Source organism: Narcine bancroftii, chromosome 8, assembly GCF_036971445.1.
Source record: "Narcine bancroftii isolate sNarBan1 chromosome 8, sNarBan1.hap1, whole genome shotgun sequence".
Classification (NCBI taxonomy): Eukaryota; Metazoa; Chordata; class Chondrichthyes; order Torpediniformes; family Narcinidae; genus Narcine; species Narcine bancroftii.
The window spans coordinates 76,962,706-76,988,710 of NC_091476.1; the positions used below are offsets into that span (position 1 = coordinate 76,962,706).

The window sequence follows — 26,005 nt, forward strand, 5'->3', positions numbered from 1 at the left end:
CCATTTTCCATCGGTCCCTCCCGCTATACCAACCTCTAAATAAATGATGAATCGCTGTTTGAAGTGCTTCCAATTATCGGTTAGATTGCCAGTAAACTGCATCAGTGTGGGAGAATTTAACTTATCCATGTTTATGAACCATTGTCTTTGCTTACTCACTCAGACACTTGACACCATGTTATGCTTGTTCTTTCAAGAAGAACGACTTTACGTGGGTTGATTAATTAACTGACTTTATTTTTGTTGAAGACAGTGGAAGTAACTCAAGAAAAATAAAGTTGGTTAATTGATCAACCCATGTAAAGTCGTTCTTCTTGAAAGAACAACCATAACATTCCCCTCCCCCAAAAGTTTACAGATACAACCTCTGACTCTTACTGAGCAGGGACAAGGAGACACTTTAAGAGCGTCGCCCCAATGGCGAGCGGCATCGACCCGTTCTTCAGCCTGGGTGACGCCGTCGCTGGTTCACACGACTTTATCCAAACAGCTGCTACGAGCAAAGCCCGACCAAGGTCTCTGCTGGCTGGATATTTACTCCCACCTTCACCACAGGTCAGTGTGTCACTCAGGGAACAATTACAATTTTAAACATGCGTATTTTTTTACCTATTATTTTATTTTAATTTATTTTACTGTTTAAAATTTGTTTTCATCGATTGGTTTGCCGGTTGCTGGGGGTTCACTTCACATTGTTACCTCCTACAGATGCCGCAAGACCTGCTGAGTTTTTCTGCCATTTCTATGTCTTTATTACATGTCAATAAATAGTTTCTGGTATGAGGCAGAAGCACGACTGTGCAGAGAATGGCGGGATGTTGGAAGCAAAGAGACAGGGTGTAATTTGGCACCAGGTTTGGTGTTAACCTTGAGAGCTGAAAGGCTGTACTGTTTGTTCCATGACACCAAATGTCTCAGCGAACTGCTTTCTGTGTCCTGTGTTTGACCTGCGTGCTTCTTAAGGACCTTTCCCTTTTAGTTTCTCTGGAATCTTACCTCAAACCCCTGGATTGATAGAGCAACCTTACCCTTCTGAGGTCCGAGGGAATGAAAATGAGTGAGAATGTGGCCTTCATTTAAAGGCTCAAATGATATCTCAGGCCTCTTCTCCACAAGGACATAAGCAGAATGAGAATGGGCCTGAGTTGTTTGACCCTGTCTCATACAAGTTGCTCAAGACCTGTTAAATTCTGTTCCCTCTCATGGCTCAAGGTTCATTTTAATTTCCTCACCAGGGATATCTCTGCGATGTGGGTCAGATGTTGAGAATCAGGGTTTCTTGAATCGGTGTCCCAGAGAGCCCTAATTTGTGAGGGGGAGTTGGGAGATGGAGGATATTTCATTCCACCTGAATATTTCCCAGTCTGGTGGCTAAATAAGAAATCTCAGTGAGGACACGTCTCTCACTGTTAACTCCCTCTGCATCTGCCTGTTTGAGAACACAAGACCCGTCCACCATCGGGTACTGTATCCCTTCTCCACTACCGGGTACTGAATCCCCTCTCCACTGCCGGGTACTGTACCCCCCTCCACTGCTGGTTACTGTATCCGCTCTCCACCACCGAGTACTTTATCCCCTTTCCACCACTGGGTACTATACCCCCACTCCACCGCTGGGTTATGTACCCACTCTCCACCACTGGGTACTGTATCCCCTCTCCACTGCTGGGTTCTGTACCCACTCTCTACTGCTGAGTACTGTACCCCCTCTCCAACGCGGGGTACTGTATCCCCTCTCCAGCACTGGGTGCTATATCCATTCTCCACCGCTGGGTACTGTACCCCTTCTCCTCCACTGTGTTCTGTATCTCCTCTCCATCACTGGGTACTGTACCCCCTCTTCACCGCTGAGTACTGTAACCCCTCAACACCGCTGGGTTCTGTACCCCCTCTCCACCGCTGGGTTCTGTGGGTCTTCTAAGCCCTTGACAGCCTTCCCCTCCTCCCATCCCCCTGGCCTCGTATGTATTGCGTTGACCAAGTCTGGTTGTGAATGGGGAATATTTCTGTGTTTATGTGCTTCCTATTCCATTAACTTTATGAAAAAGCATTAGTCAGCATCGTGTGACCTGCTGAATGCTTTTTGTATTCTGAGTGTTTCATTTTGACCTTTTTTTTGGGCATCTTTCTCGAATGCAGATGCCTGTCACAAATTGAATCTGTAATTGTGACAAAAAAACTCATATTCTTTCCATAAAATTTTGACCTTTTCTTTATTGTGTTCTTAATTTTCTTCCTCTTCAAGGTCCAGCTCACCTGATGTTAAGCAGCCAAGGTAATGGCCTTTATTATTTCTTTCTTTTGGCTTGCATCTCCTTTTGTTCTTCTCCCGGTGTCGTTGAACCATATCATCTTAGATAGCTCCTCCCCTCACCTCCAACCCTTTCTCCGAAGTCTGGTGTTGTACATGGATTTTGACCTTCCTGGGAGAACGATTGCATCCGCTTCTCATTGAGTGAATCTGTGTGTCTTGACTCTTTTATTGACGTTTCTGATGCATGGATAATTTGAGGGGGTATTTGAGGGGGGGGGGGGAGGTGAACTAGTGTGTATTTGGGATGTGTCCCAAATAAAATGTGAGTACCGATTTCAGAATCGTCATTAATGTGTCACGAAATTCATTGTTTGGTGGCAGCTTCGCGAGCAACCATTTCTATAAACCACCGAGTGACAATAAATCAAAATCGTGCAAGAAAAAGTCAATGTGAGGCCATGTCTGGGGTTCGTTGCCCGTTCAGGAGTCTGATGGCAGAGGGGATGAAGCTGTCTTTGTGCCGCTTCAGGCTCCTGGACCTCCTTCCTGATGGTAGCGGAGTGAAGAGGGCACGGCTCGGGTGGTGAGGTTAGAGTCTGTTTTCTTCAGACACCACCTCACATAGATGTCCTCAATGGAATGGTGCCCCGTAATGTTGCAGGCTGAGTTCACAACCCTCTGGAGTTTATTCTTGTCCTGCGCATTGACACCTCTGTACCAGGCAGTGATGCAACCAGCCAGAATGCTCTCCATGGTCCACCTGTAGAAGTTTTCAAGAGTCTTCAGTGACGTGTCGAATCTCCTCAAATTCCTCACAAAGTCTAGCCGCTGGCGAGCCTTCTTCATGAACCCATTGACATGAAGGCCCCAGGATAGACCTTCAGAGATGTTAACCCCCAAGAATTTGAAGTTCTTGACCCTCTCCATTACTGAGCCCTCACTGAGGTCCACAAACATCTCCTTTGTTTTGCTAATGTTGAGGACAAGGTTGTGGGTGTGCCTCTCCCTCACTGCCTCTCCACCGTGGCATCGTTGGCCAACTTATTCAGTTTCCAGCCGTTCCCTTAGACCGTTTTCTTGATCTTGTTTTGACTTGTTGAGTTGGCCTGCTTGCTAGTCCTCCTGACTTCGAGTGTGATGTGAAAGTCGGCAGATGCTGAAGTTTTTACTCCTGACCTTGAACCCTAGAATGGGCCACAAACTTTGGGAACTCAACACGCTGTATGTTGCCATGGCACTTAATGCATTGACTGAAGATGGGACTCTCCTACTGCAAATGTAATCTAGTAAGACCTGCAAAAGGTAGTCGGCACAGCCCAGTACACCACAGGCAAAACCCTCCCCACCATTGAGAACGTCTATGGGGAATGTTGCTGTTGGAGAGCAGCAGCGATCATCAAGGACCCACCCGACCCAGCACACACTCTGTTCTCACTGCTGCCATCAGGAAAGAGGTCAATAGGCCACAAGACTCGCCCCACCAGGTTCAGGAACAGCTGCTCCCCCTCCACCATCAGACTCCTCAACAACAAACTCAATCGGGGACTCGTTTATGGACTCTGACTTGTGCACTTTATAGATTTTTCTCTCTGTTTTGCACAGTCAGTTTGTTTGCATTTATCTGTTTACACGTGTACGTTCTGGACAGTTGCACTACTAATCCGTGGTAATTCTGCCTGGCCCACAGGGAAAAGAATCTCAAGGTTTTGTGTGATCTCACATATGGACTCTGACAGTAAATCTGAGATCTGGCAACGACGTCAGAATTAGAATCACAGGGAGGTCTTTCAACTGCTCGACACAGCTCTGCCGTCCCTGACGATCGTGGCTGATTTGCCTCACACTGTTTTCTTGCATGTTCCTCGTATCCCTTCATGCCTGAATTTCCAGAAATTGGTTCATCTCTATTCCAAACAAACCCAGTGACTGAGCCCCTGGAAATTTCTGTCAATTCACCACCATCCAATGAAGGAATATTCCTTGTTTCAATTCTCAACAGCTGAGCCCTTATCCTCCTGTCCATCAGCCAGGGTAAACATCTTTGAAGAAACATCTCCGTTGTCCCTCCCCCTCAGCCCTCCTGCACTCCAGGGTTTGAACACCCAATTGTTCCAATCTTCCCACCCAGGAAGGGCATGACTGGCAACTCAATGTTCCAGGCTTCCATTGCTTTAGACGCATTAGAACACGGGGGATGAAAGAGGGAGGAATCTCAGGGAAAATATTCCAGCTGTGCTCAGCAGGACAGGCCAGAGGGCTCGTTGACTGGGGTATATGAGGTGGAGCTGAGGAACGGGAAAGGTGGGACCACACTCATGGGGTTGTATTATAGACATTCTGAAGGTCAAAGAAAATCGGAGGAGCAAATCTGTAGAGAGATGGCAGGAAACAACGTTGTGATAAGAGGGGATTTTAATTTTCCACTATTGACCGGGACTCCCACACTGTAAAAGTTGGAGTTTGTCAAATGTGTTCAGGTAAGTTTTCTAAATCAATATATAGAGGGACCAACTAGAGAGAGGGCAGCACTGGATCTCCTATTAGGGAACAAGACAGGATGGGTGACTGAAGTAAGTGTAGGGGGACATTTTGGGTCCAGTAATCATAATGTCATGTTAATTATGGATGGGTCTGGGCCTCGGGATGAGATTCTGAATTGGAGAAAGGCCGATTTTGAGGGACTGAGAAAGGATTGAGAATGCCTGGATTGGGATCAGTTGTTTTCGGGCAAGGACGTGCGAGGAGAGTGGAGGCCCTTCAAAGGGGAAATTTTGAGTAGAGAGTTTGTATGTTCCTGCCAGGATCAAAAGCAAGGTTAGCAGGCAGAGGGAACCTTGGTTTTCGAGGGATGTTGGGGAGAAGGGAGAGGGGTAGAACAGGTATCGGCCACACGGAGCAAATGAGGATCTTGAGGGGTATTAAAAATACAAGAAAAATCTCAAGAAAGAAATCGGGAAGGGTCAAAGAACACACAAGGTTGCTTTAGCGACAATGGGCAGGAAAATCCTCAGAGTTTCTACAGGTTCATTAAGGGCAAAAGGATAGTAACGGACAAAATAAGTCCCCTTGAAGATCAGAGAGGTTGGCTTTGTGTGGAACCAGAAGAGATGGGAGATTTTCAATGTGTATTTTCATCAGTTTTCACTCAGGAAAAGGGCAGAGAGTCGTGGGAAGTCAGGAAAACAAGCAGTGAGGTCATGGGACGTACACAGATTAAAGAGGAGAAGGTGCTTGCTGTCTTAAAGCAAATAAGGGTGGATAAATCTCCAGGGTCTGACAATTAGACATTCCCTCGGATTTTGAGGGAGGCTGGTGTAGAAATTGCAGGGGCTCTGGCAGAAATAATTAACATGTCCTTAGCCATGGGTGTGGAGCCGGAGGATTGTTGTTTGTCGTTTATATCAATGATCTGGATGATAATGTGGGAAAGTGGATCAGCAAGTTTGCAGATAACCCTAAGATTGGAGGGGTTGTGGATGGCGAAGAAGGTTTTCAAAGTTTGCAGAGGGATCTGGACCAGCTGTAAAAATGGGCTGCAAAATGGTTGATGGAGTTTAATGCAGACAAGTGTGAGATGCTGCATTTTAGAAGGACAAACCAAGAAAGGATGTACACGGTGAACGGTCAGGGACTTAGGAGTGCGGTAGAACAGAGGGATCTGGGAATACAGATGCATAATTCCCTGAAAATGGCATCACAGGTGGACAGGGTTGTAGAGAGAGCGTTTGGCATCTTGGCCTTTATAAATCAAAGGATTGAGTCCAGGAGTTGGGATGATATGATAAAGTTGTATAAGATATTGGTGAGGCCAAATTTGGAGAATTGTGTGCAGTTTTGGTCACTGAACAACAGGAAAGCTATCAATCAGATAGAAAGAGGGCAGAGAAGATTTACTAGGATTTTGCCCAGACATCAGGAACTGAGTCACAGGGAAAGGTTAAATAGACACGGACTTTATTCCTTGGAGTGTAGAAGAATGAGGGGAGATTTGATGGAGGTATTTAAAATTATGAGGGGGACAGACATAGTAAATGTAGGTCGGCTTTTCCCACTGAGGGTGGATGAGATACAAACCAGAGGACATGAGTTAATGGTGAAAGAGGTAAAGTTTATGGGGTCATTAGCGGGAACTATGGTTCTATGGTTGACTAGGATGTCTTCACTGCCAGAGGTTGATAGTGCAATCAGGAAAGTTTCTTGAAGCACCACTGTTAGTGTAGTGGGAGGTGCAGTGCTATTAACCAGGTTTGAATTGGCGCTGTGTGCAAGGAGTTTGCGTATTACTCCCCGTGTCTGCATGGGTTTCCAGGTGCTCTGGCTTCCTCCCACCATTCCAAACATGTATGGGGTTGTCAGGTTGATTGGTCACGAGGGTGCATTTGGGCATCTTGGGATCATGGTCCTGAAGGTCCAGTTACGGTGCATTTTGGGCATCCACCACTCTCTATGTAAAAACACTTCCCCCTAATGTCTTCCCCTAAACTTCCCTCCCTTCACTTTGTACAGACGTCCTCTGGTGTTTGCTGATCCCACCCTGGGATACAGGTGCTGGCCGTCCACCCTGTCTACGCCTCTCAGAATCTTGTCGACCTCAATCAAGTCTCCTCTCATCCTTCTTCACTCCAGAGAGAAAAGTCTCAGCTCTGCCAATCTGGCCTCATGAGACTTGTTTCCCAATCCAGGCAACATCCTGGTGAATCTCCTCTGCCCCCTCTCCATGGCTTCCACATCCTTCCAGTAATGAGGTGACCAGAACTGAACACAATACTTTAAGTGGGGTCACACCAAAGATTTGTTAAGTTGCAACATGGCCTCTTGACTCCTGGAGTAAAACCCCTGACTAATGAAGCCCAACATCCCATCAGCCTTCTTAACTATCCTATCAACCTGTGCAGTGTCCTTGAGGGATGTTTGGATTTGGACCCCAAGGACCCTCTGTTCCTCCCCACTGTTAATAACCGACCATTAACCCTGTTCTCACTCTTCTGGCTTGACCTTCCAAAATCATCATCTCACACTGATCTGGATTGAACTCCATCTGCCACTTTTCCGCCCAACTCTTCATCCTGTCTATATTCTCTTGTAACTTACGACAACCTTCAGCTCCATCCACAACCCCTCCAACCTTCGTGTCATCCTTTTGCTCCCGTATCTTGTGAAAATTGCTTTCCCAGGGCAGGAGTTGCAAACACCAGGGGACGTCTGTACAAAGTGAAGGGAGGGAAGTTGAGGGGAGATGTCAGGGGGAGGTTTTTTACACAGAGAGTTGTGGGGGCCTGGAATGCCTTGCCAGGTGGTGGTGGTGGAGGCTGGAATATTGGGGGCATTTATGAGACTCTTAGACAGGTCCATGGATGGAAGGAAAATAGAAGGTTATGGGGTCGGGAGGGTTTAATACATTTTTGTGGGATATATGGGTCAGAACGTTGATGGCTGAAGGGCCTATTCTGTGCTGTAGTGTTCTATGTTCTAATTATGGAAGGAAAAATTATAACATGATCAGACTGGAGATAAGGGAAGTAAACTGGGACTCCACTATCAGGGAATTATGTATCTGTATTCCCAGATCCCTCTGTTCTACTGCACTCCTCAGTGCCCGACCATTTACCATGTACGTCCTTTCTTGGTTTGCCCTTCCAAAATGCAACCCCTCACACTTGTCTGCATTAAACCCCATCAGCCACTTTTCAGCCCATTTTTCCATCTTGATTTTGAGGACGTTGCAGCAACTTCCAACTGAACCCGAATTAACAGCAAAGTGACAATTCTCCCAGGCCTCAGAAAGATCATACCTGGAGCCTTGTGAGGAGTGTGTCCACCTGAACTGAGGAACAGATGCCCTTGCAGTTGAGGGAGTGCAGGGACTGGTTCACCAGACTGGTTCCTGCGATGGTGGTACTGTGGTCTGAGGAGAGATGGGGTTGGCATTGAGTTTATAAGCTTAAAGTTGAATGTTCTGATTTATTCCCAGAGTTCATACATATCACCACGTACAGCCCTGAGGTTCTTTTCCCTGTGGGCCAGGCAGAATTACCACTTATTGGTAATGCAAAAAAAACTGTCCACAATGTACACATGTAAACAGTTAAAGAAATGTAAACAACTGACTGTGCAAAACAGAGAGAATAAAATTAATAAAGTGCACAAGTCAGAGTCCGTAAATGAGTCCCCGATTGAGTTTGTCATTGAGGAGTCTGACGGTGGAGGGGTAGTAGCTGCTCCTGAACCTGGTGGTGCAAGTCCTGTGGCCCCTAGACCTCTTTCCTGATGGCAACAGCGAGAACGGAGCATGTACTGGGTGGGATGGGTCCTTGATGATCACTGCTGCTCACCGACGGCAGCGTTTTCCGTAGATGTTTTCGACAGTGGGGAGGGTTTTGCCTGTGATGTCCTGGACTGTTTGCAGGGCTTTACGCTCATGGGTATTGGTGTTCCCGTACCAGACCATGATGCATCCAGTCAGCACACTTTCCACCACACCTCTGTAGAAATTTGCCAGGGTGTCCGATGTCGTACCGAACCCCCGCAAACTCCTGAGGAAGTAGAGGCACTGACGTGCTTTCTTCTTGATGTCGTTAGTGCATTGGGTCCAAGAAAGATCCTCCTAGATAGTGACTCCCAGAGACTTAAATTTGCTCACCCTCTGTTCCCTTGTGTTCACGAGAGTGGGACTAACAGTCAGCAAACGTTTGGATGATGGGGATGAACGGTCAGTGAGCTGATCGTCCTGGGTTACAGAGATCAGCAGATGATCCAAAGGCGATGAGTGGGATCTGGTGCTTATAATTCAGGAGGGAAAAGCAGATCCAATCAGAGCTTCCGACAGGGAAACAGGATAAAATGGGACCATCTGGGTCACTGTTATAAAATTCTGAAAGGTATAGATAAGATAGAGGTCGGTAAGTTGTTCCTTGTGGTGGGGGAAGACCAAAACGAGGGGACATAACCTTAATATCCAGGGGAGTAGATTTAGGATGGAAATGAGGAGGAGCTGCCTTTCCAAGAGGGTGGGGAATCTGAAGAATTCGCTGCCCATTGACCTCAGTAAATAGATTTAAGACAAGGTTGGAGAGATTTCTACATCATAGGCGAATTACGGGATATGGGGAAAAGGCAGGTCAGTGAAGATGAGCCCATCATCAGATCAGCCGTGACCTCATTGAACGATGGGGCAGACTCAATGAGCCAAATGGCTGACTCCTACTCCTGTTATATTCAGGAGCAGGCGGGAACTGATTTTATGGGCCGAGCAGCCTTGTTGGCTGTGCCCCAGTCTGAAAGGTAGAGCGCTGGCCAGCAGGTTGGGCAGCGTTTGTGGAGGTAGGAGGTGAATGCCAATACCCTGCATCAGGATCGAGAGGGAAGTGGAAAGACTGACACTTGGGGTGGGGGGAGGTGAGGAATCACGACTGGCAGGTGAAAGGTGGAAACCAGATCAGGACTGGGCTTGCGTTCCAACCATATTTCTGGTTGAAGACACGTCCTTGAACATAGAACACTATAGCACAATACTGTACTTTGGCCCTCGATGTTGTACCAACCCATATAGTCCTACCAAATGTTATCAACCCTCCCCACCCCATAACCCTGTATTTTTCTTCCATCCATGGGCCTGTCTCTTAAATCCCCTCAGTGTTTCAGCCACCACCACCACCCCCTGGCAAGGCATTCCAGGGCCCCCATGATTCTCCGTGTAAACAAACACACCCCTGAATGTTCCTCCCTCCACTCTGAACAGATTCCAAAGAACGATTAGACACCAAAGTGTGGATTATATCTCACAATGGTTCTTCTAAGGTGTGGAACTCCCTGAATTATGTGCTCTGGGCTGGTGTAGGTCACACCACTTGATCTGTCTGGGGATAATGATGTGTCATTGAATACCTCTCACCACAAGCTTTTAGCAAAGCATAAAATGAGCTCCAAATAATAGCTTAGCTTCAGGAAAACACGTTTGACTGCACGGGTGTCCAGGAGAGTGGAATTAAATCTGACTGAGTGTCTAATAGAGCAACCTTGCTCTCAAGGGTCATGGCGCCAGGGCGTGGAGGTACAAATGATCAAATGCTCTATGCAGCCCGGTGACTTTTGCAAAACAGAACAATCCAGCACAGTGCAGACCCTTCAACCCACAATGTTGTGCTGACCCATGTAAACCTACCCACAATCTGAACTACGTAATGCTCATAACCTTCCATTTCTCTTTCATCCAAGGGCCTGACTAAGAGTCTCTTAAATGCCCTAATGTTCCAGCCTCCATCACCACTCCCATCAAGGCATTCCAGCCCCCGTAACTCTGTGTGAAAAATTAACCCCTGACATCTCCCTTAAATTTCCCTCCCTTCACTGTGTACAGATGTCCTTTGGTGTTTGCTGTTCCCACCCTGGGAAACAGGCATTGCCTATCTATGCCTCTCAGAATCTTATCAATCTCTATCAAGTCACCTCTCATCCTTCTTCGCTCCAGAGAGACAAGTCCCAGCTCTGCTAACCTTGCCTCATGAGACACGTTTCCCAATCCAGGCAACATCCTGGTAAATCTCCTCTGCCCCCTCTCTTCAGCTTCCACATCCTTCCTGTAATGAGGCGACCAGAACTAGACTCATTCGAAATTTCAAGATTTGTCTGTGGTCTCGTGCACAGCCAGACTGAGTCCATCTACAAATTTGAGGAAGGACGTCATCTTCTATCTGGGCGCCCTCCAACTGGATAGCATTAACTTCGACTCCTCCAATTTCTGTTAAACCTCCCCTCTTTTCTTCCCCCCCCCATCCACCCCGTCATTTCCCCCCCCCCCCCAGCTCTATCTCCCTGTCTCTCTTCCCTTTGCTCTCCTTTCATGAAACCAAAATCAATTCTCACCTTTCCTCTTATCATATCTTTTGTTGGTCTGTCCCTTCTCCCAGCCGGTCTTCAGTCTTTATTCTGATGCCTTCCTGTTCTTTGCTTGTTCCTTGAGGAAGGGCTCAGGCCTGAAATGTCAGTCATGTGTCTTTACCTCCTACGGACGCTGCGAGACCGGCTGAGTTTCTCCAGCATTTACTTATTTTGCTACAATCGCTGCATCTGCAGACTTTCATGTTTCGCTGAGAAAGATGCAGGGAAATTGACCGAGTCTAGAAGGCTAACTGGATGGAGATGAGCTTGTTCTATACTCCACCAGTAAGCTTTTTCCAAAGCTGAAGAAGGTGTGAGAAACTGCCCCTCATCCACTGACTGCAAATTACATGGAGGTGTCTTCAACCAGAAATATGGTTGGAACGCGAGCCCAGTCCTGATCTGGTTTCCACCTTTCACCTGTCAGTCGTGATTCCTCACCTCCCCCCACCCCAAGTGTCAGTCTTTCCGCTTCCCTCTCGATCCTGATGCAGGGTGTTGGCATTCACCTCCTACCTCCACAGACGCTGCCCGACCTGCTAGCCAGCACTCTACCTTTCAGACTGGGGCACAGCCAACAAGGCTGCTCGGCCCATAAAATCAGTTCCCGCCTGTTCCTGAGTATAACAGGAGCAGGAGTCAGTCATTTGGTTCGTTGAGCCTGCCCCATCGTTCAATGAGGTCACGGCTGATCTGATGATGGAGTGGGGAGGGTCAAGAACTTCAAGTTCCTGGGGGTCAACATCTCCGAGGATCTGTCCTGAGGCCTCCATGTCGATGTAATCACGAAGAAGGCGAGACTTCATGTCATGAAAGACACTCGCAAATTTTGTGGAGAGCCTTCTGACTGGTTGCATCGCTGGTTCAGAGGGGCCAACACACAGGACAGGAAAGGACCCCAGAGGGTTGTGAACTCGGCCTGCGCCATCACGGGCACCGCGCCATCATGGGCACCACACCATCGAGGATGTCTACAAGAGGTGGTGAGTCTCTATCCTCAAGGACCCCCTGCCACCCAGGCCATGGCCTCTTCACTCTGGTGCCATTGGGAAGGAGGTCCAGGAGCCTGAAGACAAGCAGCCAGCAGGACAAGGACAGCTTCCCTCTGCCATAAGATTCTTGAACAGGCAATGACCCCCAGACACGGCCTCACTTTCTCTCCTTTTTGCACTAATTTATTCATTTTTAAAATGTAATTCGTAGTGATATTTTCACCTGTGAAGCTGCCACAAAATAATGATTTTCGTGACACGTTCATGACAATAAATTCTGATCCTGATTTTTGTCAGTACCAACTATTGGAGACAATTTATGGCCCCCTTTACTTCTTCTCATTTCCTGTTTCTATTTTCTTCATCATTGAGGTTTATATTTAAAAAAAAATTAATTTGTTTTTAAATTTATTTTTTTTAATTTAGACATACAGCCCCACAAGTCCGTGCCACCCAGTTGACCTACAACCCCTGGTACATTTTGAATGGTGGGAGGAAACCAGAGCCCCTGGGGAAACCCCATGCAGACACTGGGAGAACTCCTCACAGACAGCGTGGGATTTGAACCCCGGTCCCGATCGCTGGCGCTGTAATGGAGTTACGCTAACCGCTAGGCCAACCGGGCCTCTTTAAAAGTCCAGTCTGATTTCTGCATCCTCAATGTTACAAATGCTTCCTTTTCCGATTTAGGTAAATTTACATTAAGGCTCTTTATCTATCGTTCCCAGTTCTCATCCTCCTGGCTCTTCTTCCTGACTGGGACACATTGATTCTGGTCTGAATCCCACTGGTTACTGTTACTGCACTGTAACAGGAGTTCCTGGGCTACTTCCCAGAAGTGCTGTAATTGGGCTGAATGGCCTTCTCAGTTAAAATAGGCAGTGCACATGTGCACCAGGATGATTCCGGGAATGAAAAGGTTACCACACTAAGGAGCGTTTGACAGCTTGTTGGGATTTAGGAGAATGGTGACTGGGGTGGGGGGACCTCGTTGAAATATTTTGAATGTTGAAAAGCGTGGACAGAGTCGATGTAGAAAGGGGAAGGTTATTATCATGTAACATGCATGAAATTCTTTAAATTTGTCTACTGTAAGGTAGACAGAGAGTCACCACTAGTCCAGCACCCCTCACAGAAATGAGGTCCCAGCGAGGAATGAACCTGCGACCCCAGTTTACAAGACCAGTGCTCTAACCACTGACCTATCAGAGCCATTCGAAAGGTTGTTCCCCACAATGGGAAAGTCCAGGACAAGAGGGAATAACTTCAGGATTGAATAAAGACGCAGAGGAATTTCTTCAGCCAGAGGGCAGTGGATCTATGGAATTTGTTGCCACGGGTGGTTGTGGAGGCCGGGTCATTGGGTGTATTTAAGACAGGTTTTTAAAGCCGTGCAGTGGAACAATGGAACAACTTATGATGGAATGGCAGAGCAGACTCTGGGCTAAATGGGCTGTGTCAGGGCAGGCTGTATGGCCGTGTCAGCACAGGCCATTTGAGGGCAGGCCATGTGGCCGTTTCAGGGCAGGCTGTGTGAGGGCAGACCGTGTGGCCGAGTGAGGGCAGGCCATGTGAGGGCAGGCCATGTGGCCACGTCAGGGCAGGCTGAGTGAGGACAGGCTGTGTGGTCGTGACAGGGCAGGCCATGTGGCCATGACAGGGCAGGCCGTGTGTCTGTGTGAGGGCAGGGCATGTGGCCGTGTGAGGGCAGGCCATGTGGCCATGACAGGGCAGACCGTGACAGGGCAATCCGTGTGAGGGTAGGCCGTTTGTCTGTGTGAGGGCAGACCGTGTGACCGTGTTGGGACAGGCCGTGTGGCCATGTCAGGGCAGGCTGGATCTCTGTGTGAGGACAGGCAGCACAAGGAGGTCCAACTGCTCTAGAGGAGTGGATGTCTATTGACAGTGACGAATGTGGCGATTTCACTGAACTGGATTTACCGCGTCTGGGGAGTATTTGAACTTTCGACTCTAATTTGATGGATTGCTGATCCCAGGAGTTTGATAACAAACTCAGCGACAGGGTTACTGCATGACTGCAAATATTCACCACTGCAACCCAACGACAGGGTCACCACACTACTACATCCCAGTGACTGCATCGCTGCAACCCCGTGATTGATTCACTTCACTCCTGCAGTTTGGAACTGTAGCCCTGTCTGTCAACACAACGACTGCAGTAGTGGCAGTTGTCACTTCATCCCACTGATGGGGAGGTGTGGGGGTGGGAGAGGGAGGGGTGGTCACTGCGTATTTACACCCAACATCAGGGTTGCTGCATTACTGGAACACCATGGCTGCTGCAACTTGATGACGGAATCACTGCACGCGGAAGCCCCATTCCCTACCCCATTCCCTCGCTGGCCTGTCTGTTCATGGTCTCTGCACTGTCAGTCTGAGACCATCTGCAAATTTGGAGGAGCAAGACCTCATCTTCCATCTGGGAGCCCTCCAACTGGATGGCATTAATGTCATCTTTCCCAGTTTATGCTAGCCAACTCCCCATTCTAGATTCTAGAACATAGAACATTCCAGCACAGTACAGGCTCTTTGGCCCACAATATTGTGCCAACCCATATATTCCTTTAAAAAAAGTACTAAATCCTCCCTACTCTGTAATCCTCTATTTTCCTTTCATCCGTGTTTCTATCTAAGAGTCTCTTAAATGTCCCTAATGTTCCAGCCTCCACTATCATCCCTAGCAAGACATTCCAGACCCCCACAACTCTCTGTGTAAAAAACTTCCCCCTGACGTCTCCCCTAAACTTCCCTCCCTTCACTTTATACAGACATCCTCTGATGTTTACTGATCCCACCCTGGAAAACAGGCGCTGGCCGTCCACATTCTGTCTATGCCTCTCAGAATCTTGTCAACCTCTATCAAGTCTCCTCTCATCCTTCTTTGCTCCAGAGAGGAGCTAACCTCCAGCTCTGCTAATCTTCCCTCATGAGACTTGTTTCCCAATCCAGGCAACATCCTATGGTGAATCCCCTCTGCCCCCTCTCTGCAGTTTCCACATCCTCCCTGTAATGAGGTGACCAGAACTGAACACAATACTTCAAGTGGGGTCTCACCAGAGATTTGTAGAGTTGCAACGTGACCTCTCGACTCCTGAACTCAATCCCCTGACTAATGAAACCCAGTGTCCCATCGGCCTTCTTCACTACCCTATCAACCTTGCGGCGACCTTGAGGGATATATGGATTTGGACCCCAAGTCCCTCTGTTCATCCACATTCTTAAATAACTGACCATTCACCCTGTACTTAGCCTTCTGGTTTGTCCCTCCAAAATGCATCACTTCACAGGATCTGTCACTGTACAGTCGATTTGTTCACATTTCTTTATTTGTTTATATTTGTGTACGTTGTGGACAATTTTTTTCTTTGCTCTACCAATTAGTGGTAATTCTGGCTGGCCCGCAGGAAAAAGAATCTCAGGGTTGTATGTGAAGTCACGCCTGACAATAAATCTGAAAAATATAAATGTTGTTGTTAAAAGGGACTTGAGAGGTAACTTTATCACATGGAGGGTGGTGGGTGTTTAGAATGAGCAGCCAGAGGTGGGTACAGTTTTAACCTTTAAAAGCCATTTAGATGGACATGTGGATAGGAAGGAGGAATATGGGGGAAACTGCAGGCAGAGGTGGCCAGGTGGAAAACTAGGGTGTTGAACAAGTTTGTCCAGGGGCTGCGAAACTCACTTATTCTTGGCTGTTTGGGTGATCTAGTCTCCTTATTTAAGGAAGGACATGCTGAGTTGGGAGAAGGTTCACCAGGTTGATTCTAGAGATGAGGAGTTTGGCCAGTGAGGAGAGATTGAGCCGTCTGGGTCTGTACTCGCTGGAATTTAGAAGACTGAGGGATCTTATAGAAACATATCAAATTCTGAAAGGCAGAGAAAAGGTAGAGGTCGGTAATTTGTTCCCGTTGGTGGGGAAGGAATAAAGAAAAGATGAACAGGTACATTTTGATTGTTTATTCATGAGCAAATACAGCATGCTTCATTCATTGGGGCAGCCCGGTTGGTGTAGCGGTCAGCGCCACGCTGTTGCAGCGCCAGGACCGGGACCAGGGTTTGAATCCCGTGCTGTCTGTGAGGAGTTTGTCCGTTCTCCTTATGTCTGCGTGGGTTTACCCCCTGGGGGCTCCGGTTTCCTCCAACTGTTTGAAACGTACCGGGCATTGTTGGTTAATGGGTTGTAAATTGGGTGGCACGGGCTCATGGGCCGGAAGCACTGGGATGTGAGGAGGGTCTGGACTGCACCCATCACAGGGGGTGACTCCAAAATGACTATAAAATCTTTGTTCAGTGTTTCAGCAGATATTTATTATTTTTTATAAAAATATCCCTGTCGTTAGTTATGACAACAAAAACATTTTTCGTAAGCCTGGCTTCCATGGATCAATAGACTGATGAAACTAAAACTTGATTCCCATTTACATTTAGAACCTTCTACTGTGCTCCAGTCAGAGCGGTTGTTATTATCCAATGACGACGATGCTCCGAATCACGTGGTTTCGTCTGCACGGCCACCAGCAAGCGCTGTTGTTTTTGTTGCTGCCAGTGTTTTTACAGTCGCTGCTTCTGCCAAATGTCCTGGTGTTTTCGCTAGAATATTGTGGTCGTTAGTATTCGTGAACCGAGATCGATGGTGTTTTTTGAGAATGAAGCAGTAATTAAAGGAAAAGAAGGAGAAAAATCAGAAAAAGGTTCCACTCAGTTATTAATAATGTGGTGATTCAACGTGAAAGATTTTACAAAACAATTTTGTTGTTAGTGTTAATATAATCTAAGAAATATTACACTTAAGTAATTTACAACTGTATTTATCAAATATTATTCTATGTTTGTACAACTATATTTTTTTTCAAAGATTGCTAATTTTGCTTTTTTCGATTGTGCCGGGATATTCTATCATGTCACGTGGAGTGCAGAAATAAGTATCGAATTTTCACTTTAAGCCCAGGAAACTGTAAATGTAAATACATTTAGGCTGTGGGATGATATTTAAAGGTGTGCTTTTAATTTTGCTGGTTGTTTATCTCACTTTCATTACATTCATTGATGTCCGGGGTTTACGATTTACCAGTGACGTTAGTACAGAAACCATTACTCAGGATTCTAGATGGTCTGGTACGGGAGGAGGTCGTTGAAGGTGAAGGGGGTGGTGAGTTACCGCACTGGGTGACACTGACCCCAGGGATGCCACTGTTTTTAAGACCAGGTTGGGTAGATTTCTACATGGTCAGGGAATTAAGGGGAAAAGGCTGGTCAGTGGAGATGAGCCCACCATCAGATCAGCCATGGTGGGGCAGGCTCGACGGGCCTAATGACTGACTCCTGCCCCTGTTTCTGATCCGTTAGGCTGCGCTGCTCCTCGACCCAGCCACTCAGCATGCACGTGACTCCCCATCACTCTGACTCAGTCTGGGTTCCGTTGAAAATGTGATTTCAAGCCACCTTTACGCAGCCTAGTTTTGTGTACGACCAGATTCTCCACTACTGAGCCCTCGATGAGGACTGGACGCGGAAGTCGACAGACTTGTAGTTACAACACAGACAGATGCTAGAGGGACTTGGCCGGTCTCGCAGTGCCCGCAGGAGGTATATTATCGATGGTTCGTGCCTGAACCTTTCTTCGAGTTGTGTGAACAAAGAAAGGTGTCTAATTTAAAGACCATGGAGAGAAAGGGGGAGGAATGGGAGAGGGAGGAGTCCAGACTCTGTGGAAGGAGACAGAGGGAAAAGAGAGAGTGGGGGGGGGGGGGGAAGATGAGGGAAATTTGTCAAGGGGAAGATGGTGAAGGAGTTTTCTAATGGAAATCGGAGATGTCGACGTTAATGCCACCCAGGTGAGAGTGACCCAGATGGAAAATGAGGTGATGCTCCTCATTTACAGGTGGTCTTGGTTTGATAGTGCACAAGGTCAATGTGGGAGTGGGGCGCAGAATTGCATTGGATTATTGAAGTTAATCCGGTTTCTGCCAGCCCATTCCCAGTTCCCCCTCCCTTCCCCTTCCCTCTGTCCCCTCTCCTCCAGGTCTCCACCCCCTTCCCTCTCCATTCACAGATCCGTCCCCCCTCCTCCTGTTTGCTGCCCTCCCTCCCTCATCCACCTATTACCTCCTGCCCGTGGGACCTTTACCTTTGCTGTGTAATGTATGCTGAATGACCTGTTGAGTTTCTCCAGCGTCGTGTTCTTACTACAACTGCAGGGTCTGCGGACTTTGGTGTTTTGCTTATTGTCGAAGACAGACATTTGAGGTTGATGCCGTGAACCAGAAGCTCATTGCAGATCTGATACTTGCACCTTAGACCCGGGGTGCAGGGAGAGAGAGAGAGGCAGGAACTGGGACATAATAAGGCCGCAGCACCTTGGGGATGAATTTCCCATCTCAGTGAAAAGATAGGATGGTCACTTCAAATTGGATTAATTTAGAAATGAGTTCTACTAAAAAATATTCTTATTTCAAGACTTGAAGGGCCATTACCTTTTCTCTGCTTCTAAATTATCCAATGATTTTGTTGTTAAGCACACTTTGAGAATTTAGAACATACGCCATAGATTTGTACTTGCGAGGCACCTTCTGGCCAAGATTCTGCTTCTTGAGAATGGCTTCAGTTGGGTAGCCAGTCTTTTCAAGATTTATTTATTGATAATAATTTAGCTTCATTCGAATAACTATCTCTTAAATTTAAACTTTCCAAATATCATTTCTTTAGATATTTACCAATTAGGAGGGTTTTTTTTTAACTGTGTTGTGTCGAGACTTCCTTAAGAGAGGTGATCTATGATATTAAACCAAATCAAAAAAAAGTTGATATCAGCTATATATGATATGTTATTAAAGTCCTGTTTCCATACTGTAAACGGTTATATGGTTATATAATTCCCTGGATGAGATTACAAAATTATGGGAGCAAGATTTCCAACTTTCATTTTCCCAGGGCGGGATCAGCAAACATCAGAGGACGTCTGTACAGAGTGAAGGGAGGGAAGTTTAGAGGAGACGTCAGGGGCAAGTTTTTTTTTACACAGAGTTGTGGGGGCCTGGAATGCCTTGCCAGGGGTGGTTGTGGAGACTGGAACATTAGGGCCATTTAGAGACCCTTAGACAGGCCCATGGATGGAAGTAAAATAGAGGGTTACAGGATAGGGAGGGTTTAATTTTTTTTTAGGTCAGCACGACATTGAGGACCAAAGGGCCTTTACTGTGCTGTACTGTTCAATGGCAGTGGTTCTCAACACTTCTTTTCCCACTCACGTACCACATGGGATGCTATTGGTGCTCTGTGACTAGTTAGGGATTACTTAAGGTGATATGTGAGTGGAAAGAAAAGGTTGAGACCCACAAACGTTGATGGCGGGAGAACTAAGTAATACGACTGGTGTTGAATGTCAATTCAATTATTCAACAGTGCGTACTAAATATATTAACGTGGGTAGAACAGATAAGGTAAACTCAGATTAATCTCTGGTAAACTGAAAACAGGAAAATAAATGAAACCTCCTGTCATGTTGGATGATGGATGTTTCTAATAACTCAGGAGAAAGACAGAGAAATCAAAGATTAGCTCACCAGGCAGCTCAGCGTGGCGAAGGGAGGGGTTGCTGAGATTTTAGGAGGGGGACTTCATGAGGGGGAAACCAGACAAGCACGACCCAGTCCTCATCGAGGGCTCAGTAGTGGAGAGGGTCAAGAATCTCAAATTCCTGGGTGTCCACATCTCTGGGGATCTGTCCTAGGGCCCTCCATGTCAATGCAAGCTTGTGAGGAGTTTGAAAAGGTTCGGTCTGTCACCGAAGACCCTGGCAAATTCCTATGGGTGTACCATGGAGAACATTCTGGCTGGTGGCATCACTGTCTGATACGAAGATGCCAACGCTCAGGACAGGAACAGGCTATAGAGGGTTGTGATCTCGGCCTGTGACGTCATGGGCACCAGTCTCCACTCCACTGAGGACATTGACATCTAGATTCTGAAACCCAGGTAACATTTTTGTAAATCTTCTCTGCACCCTCTCTACCTTGTTGATATTCTTTCTATAATTTGGTGACCAGAACTGCACACAGTGTTCTAAACTTGGCCTCACCAATGCCGTGAACAGTCTCAACATCACCTCCCAACTCCTGTATTCTGTGCTTTGATTTATAAAGGCCAGGAGACTAATAACTTTCTTCACCACCCTATCCACATGTAGTTCTACCTTCAAGGAATGATGCACCGTTATTCCTAGACCTTTCTGCTCCACTGCATTCCTCAATGGCCTCCCATTTATTATGTATGTCCTGTTTTGATTATTCCTACCAAAATGAAGCCCTTCACACTTCTTAGCATTAAACTCCATCTGCCATCTTTCATTTTAATTTTACAGTCATGGCATCAAGCAGTCCAAATCCCTCTGCAATCTTCGAAAACCTTCTTCATTATCCACAGTTCCACCTATTTTAGTATCATCTGCATATTTACTAATCCAATTTACCACTCTATCATCCAGATCATTAATGTAAACTGCAAGGGATCCAATACAGATCCCTGAGGCACACCACTTGTCACCGGCCTCCAGCCTAACAAACAGTCCCACTACGACTCTCTGGCATCTCCCTTCCACTTGACTATCTCAACATTAATACCTAATGACTGAACCTTCCTAACTAACCTTCCCTGCGGAACCTTATCAAAGACCTTACTGAAGTCCATATAGACAACATCCACTGCTCTACCCTCATCAACATTCCTAGTCACGTCTTCAAAAAATTCAACAAAATTGTTTTGTAAAATCTTTCATGTTGAATCACCACATTATTAGTAACTGAGCAGAATCTTTTTCTGATTTTTCTCTTTTTCCTTTAATTACTGCTTCATTCTCAAAAAGTGCCATCGATCTTGGTTCACAAATACTAACAACCACGAGTCTGTGCTGCCCAGTTGACCTACAACACCTTGGTATGTTTTGAACGGTGGGAGGAGACTGGAGCTCCCCCCGCCCCCGGAGGAAACCCACGCAGATACGGGGAAAACATGCAAACTCCTCACAGACAGTGCAGGGTCGCTGGTACTGTAATGGAGGCTAACCGCGCAGCCTTGAGTTAAGTTTATTGGTGGAAGAGTTAGAGGGGAAGATGAAAGATGTTTTATGGTTGTGGTGTTATAGGATGTGGAATAAGTGGGATCAGAATATATTGTCATGAACACATCACAAAATTCGTTGTTTTGCGGCAGCTTCTTGTTATAAATTACATTTTTTTAAAAATAAATAAACTCGTGCAAAAGAAGAGAGAATGAGGCTGTGTTTGGGGTTTGTGGTCCATTGGTGGCGGAGGGGGAGTAGCTGTCCTTGTGCCGCTGGGTGCTCGTCTTCAGGCTCCCACAGCGGAGTGAAGAGGGCATTGTCTGGGTGCTGGGATGCCGCTTTCCTGTCGATGCCCTCGACAGTGTGAGGATTGCCTCTTGTGCGGCAGTGGCTCCAGATCTTCTCCGGTTCTAGCTGCAGCCAACCTCTCTTCACTATGGGTGTGAGCGCAACTGAGGCAGATCTCGCTGATCTCGGGAACCAGGATGATTGATGCCCTTTTGATGCAGGTGAGGACGTCCGACTGCAGCAGTGAGAGAATTCGATAAAGGTGACTTTGTAATTCATGATTGAACATTATGGAGATTCTCAGAGTATATAATAGGACCTTGCTAACGCATTAATAATGTTAGATAAATCCGCAGCATTTAATTAATCTTTTAAAAGATTAACCCCAAACAGTTATTTAAAAGTCAATGTCTCTTGGCGTTATAAATATTGATTAGCAGATTTCAGTAAAATTGTGCAATTATAGAGGTTACAACCTCCAACAATTGTAGGGACTTATCTTTTCTAATCACATGGGATTCTTCGACAGAAGAGCAAAGGGAAAAGCCTTTAATTTAATGTCGGTGCCAAGGGACTGCAGTGTGGGTGGTGCTATTCGACCAAAACTCTGCAGACATCAAAGCACACAGAGATGCCGGAGGAAGCTGGCCGGTCCTGCAGAGTCCAGAGGAGGTGGAGATATATCTCCAATGTTTCAGGCTTGAGCCTTTCCTCAAGGTGTGAGCAGAAGAGCAGGCAGGCGCCCAAATTAAAAGTCTGGGGGGATGGAAAGGGAAGGGGAGGGGGAGAGACCAACAGAAGGTGTTAATTGGATACGATGGGGACAAGTGAGGAGATAGATGAGAATTGGTTGTGGGGGACTTGTTCTTCACTGTGAAGGAATACCAAAGGGAGGGGGGGAGAGAGATAGAGAGCGCAAAAGGAAAGAAGAGAAGGAAAAGACTGGGGCAGGATGGGGGCTAATGGGATCTAGAGGTTCGATGCCGTCTGGTTGGAGGGAACCCAGATGGAAGGGGGGGGGTTTGTCCCTCCAGTTTACGGGCAATCTCAGTCTGGTGGGTAATTGAACCGGGTCGCTGCTGGGAGATCCGTGCTATCGTGGCAGGCGGAGCCAAAGTGCTCGACGAGGCGATGTCCTGGTCTTTCTGACGTAGAGGAGACCAGAGCAGGAGCACCAGATGCAGCCGACGACCACCCCCTCCCCTGCTGATCCACACGGGAGGAGTTGCTTTGCCTAGAAGGACGGTTTGGGGTCCCGAACGGTGGTAAGGAGGAGGTGTGGGCACAAGTGGAGCATTTCCTGTGTTGGGGGAGTGATTGGTTGGAGCAGTCATGGCATCATGCTCTCCCCCAAATGAATTATTGTGCCCCCTCACCCACCTGAACCACTAGTGACATGTGGGTTTGTCTCCATGCACCATAAGCTATCACATTTGTCCGATACATCGGAGGGAGGGGGAGGTGTGACGGGTGCAGGAGGAGGTTCATGGCAGTTATGGCACCTGCGCTTCCCCCCCTCAGCTAAGTGAGTCTTTGAATATCTGTTTGTGCCCCTCACTCATGGTTAACCAAATGTCCCCTGATTAGACTTGTTCTAACACCAACTCTGGTGGGGAGGGAGGAATGGACAAGGGTGTCAGTGGTCCCTGTGGAAGGTGGAGAAGGATGTAGATGTGTCTGGTGGTGTAGTCGATGACAGGAATAACTTGGGCAAGGAACTGCAGAACTGCAGGGTACCCCCTACAAAAGGTAGTGGACTTGGCCCAGGACATCACAGGCAAAACCCTTCCCACCAGCGAGAACATCGACAGGGAACGCTGCCATTGGAGAGCAGCAGCGATCATCAAGGATCCATACCACACAGCCCATGCTCTGTTCTCACTGCTGCCATCAGGAAAGAAGTCTGGGCCACAAGACTCACACCAGCAGGTTCAGGAACATCTGCTCCCCCTCCACCATCAGACTCCTCAACGAAGAACTCAATCAGGGACTCATTTATGGACTCTGACTTGTGCACTTTATTGATTTTTCTCTCTTTGTTTTGCACAGTTAGTTTGTTTACATTTATCTGTTTACACGTGAACGCTGTATAGAGGTTATTTTTTTTGGCACTACCAATAAGTGGTAATTCTTCCTGGCCCGCAGGGAAAAGAATCTCAGGGGTGTATATGATGTCATGTATGGACTCTAGCAATAAACCTGGAATCTTTACACTCTACGAATGCTGTGAGACCTGCTGAGTTCTTCCAGCATCTGCGATTTTACTCGGAAGAAGCCAGCTCAATTTGTGCAAGTTTCAATGTATTCAATGTATTTTTTGGGAAGGACCTTCGTGCTCTACTGCCAACAGGTCTATTCTGCAGCAGTGGGAAGAGCACCATTTACAGAGCAGAAGATGTCAGACATTGGAAGCAGGATCAGAATTTATTGTCACAGACAAATCTCTGGTGAGACCACCCTTGGCGTTCAGTTCTGGTAACCTCGTTACAAGAAGGATATGGAAGCCACGGAGAGGGTTGTATGTGATGTCTTGTATGTTCTCTGACAATAACTCTGAGATCTCCAGGTTTACAGATATCGAGGGAGATGGGAGTGGGATTTAGGAAACCTGTTGGTCTGATTGGTGACTGGACAGCATGACGTCAATTACAAATGAAAGACACAGATTAGTACAGTATAATTTTCTACACTAACTCTACCTCACAGCACAGAAATTACATAGATCGAAATTGGAAATATGGGAGAAGTGTTTTAGATGTGGGATAGAATAGGAATGTTTGTACATGCTATCTGGTCGTGTGTAAAGGTGAAACCTTTCTGGCAGGAGATTACTGAAATACAAGGATAACAGGAGTGACCTTCGCGGAGTTTTACCTCTCAGGCAACTTTATTGAAATAAGTAACAGACTAATGAAAATTCCAAGTTTCATTTGTTAAAATAGCTGTGGCTAAGAAATGTGTTGCGATAACTTGGAAATCTGACTCCCCTCTGCAATAGCACGTTGGAAGACAGAGATGAACAGTTGGGAAAAGAAAATATGGCAGCCAGATTTGGATTATTTAGGGGCCCAAATATAAATTTGAAAAAGGTGCTGCTATTACAAAAATATGTGACCTCCCCAAACCCAGCCTGGACGGTGTACGGACTTCTACTGTGAAGGGGGTGGGCAGAACCTCCCTGCTCCTAAATTCAATCCCTCCGGTTCCCTCCCACATTCCAAAGACACAAGATCTGTGGGCTGATTGTCTGCTGTGACTTGTTCCCAGCCTCTATGTGAGGGGTAGAGCCTGGGGGAACGTGGATGTGAAAGTGGTCCTTCCCTGGGGATATTTACATTGAAGGAAGTGAAGATCAGGGAATGGAATGTGTGAGGCCATGATCTCATGGAACGATTGAAGATCCGGGCAGTGTGTTGAAGAAGGTGAAGGCACTGCTGGCATTCATACCTAGAGGGAGAGATACACAAGCAGGGATGTGGTGTTGAGACCTTATAAAGCACTGGAGAGACCTCATGTGGAGACTGTGTGCAGTTTGGGGCACCGTATTTAAAAAAAAGACATGCTGGCGTTGGAGAAGGTTCAGAGAAGATTTACTAGAACGATACCAGGAATGAAAGGGTTAGTATATGAGGAACGACTGTCAGTTCTGGGACTGGATTCGTGGGGGCACAGAAGGATGAGGCAGACCTCATCGAGAGATTTCGAACGCTGAAAGGCCTGGACAGAGTAGATGGGGCCAGGTTGTTTCCCATGGTTGGAGGGTTGTCTAGGACAATGGGGCACAAATTAAGGATAGAAGAATGTCAATTTATAGCAACTTGTTGCCACAGGAGGCCGTGGGTGTATTTAAGGCCAAGTGGGAGGATGGGTCAGCTCATGATAGAATGGCAGGGCAGACTCAATGGGCTGACCTCTGGTCCAATATCTTGTGAAATCTTGTGAGCAGCAGGGATTGGGAAGACATTACATTGATCCTGTTCCCGATGCAAGTGCGATACCTTGATGAAGGGCTCAAGCCCGAAACGTTGGTTCTGTATCTTTGCAGTATAAAGGACGCTGGGTGACCTGCAGAGTTTCTCCAGCATCGTGTTTCTTTACTACAACCACGGGGTCAGTAGACGTTCGTGTTTTACTGCGAGGTCCTCCTGATCATTGTAGCCAGAAGTGCTGTATGAAGGTTTTACACGAGATTCTCATCATTATGTTTCCCACTTTGAATATTTAAGTTTGCAGCTCACTCAGCATGTGTGCAGGCAAGTGCTTATCCTTGTCAACCATGATAACAGTTGGAGGTTGATGCTGGGTGTTTTACAACTGCTGTGACAGTGACTCTCAACACCGAGAGAACATCTTCCCCTGTTCCTGCACTGGATGCTAGGCCAGGTCCTTGATACCTGCCACATTGCTCCTTGAGGAGGCTTTTTGTTAACCACTGAGAGGGATACACTGCCCTTTTGTGGAGTCCACACCCATGACTGTGCGGCCCAAGCACCATCCCAATGCTCTACAAATGTG

The 26,005-nt window shown here is 47.0% G+C and overlaps 1 protein-coding gene across 21 annotated transcripts in view; it reads left to right on the forward strand.

Annotated features, from left to right (window-relative positions):
* LOC138740935 (neurexin-2-like) overlaps positions 1-26,005 on the forward strand; it is an 838,414-nt gene that overhangs the window by 104,551 nt on the left and 707,858 nt on the right. For 17 of the 21 annotated variants that reach the window (XM_069894295.1, XM_069894297.1, XM_069894296.1 and 14 more), the window contains one exon: positions 2,246-2,275. The exons of the other annotated variants lie outside the window; for them this stretch is intronic. In XM_069894295.1, coding sequence (XP_069750396.1) covers positions 2,246-2,275 — 30 coding nt within the window. The remainder of the gene's footprint in view (positions 1-2,245; positions 2,276-26,005) is intronic. 21 annotated transcript variants of the gene reach the window in all.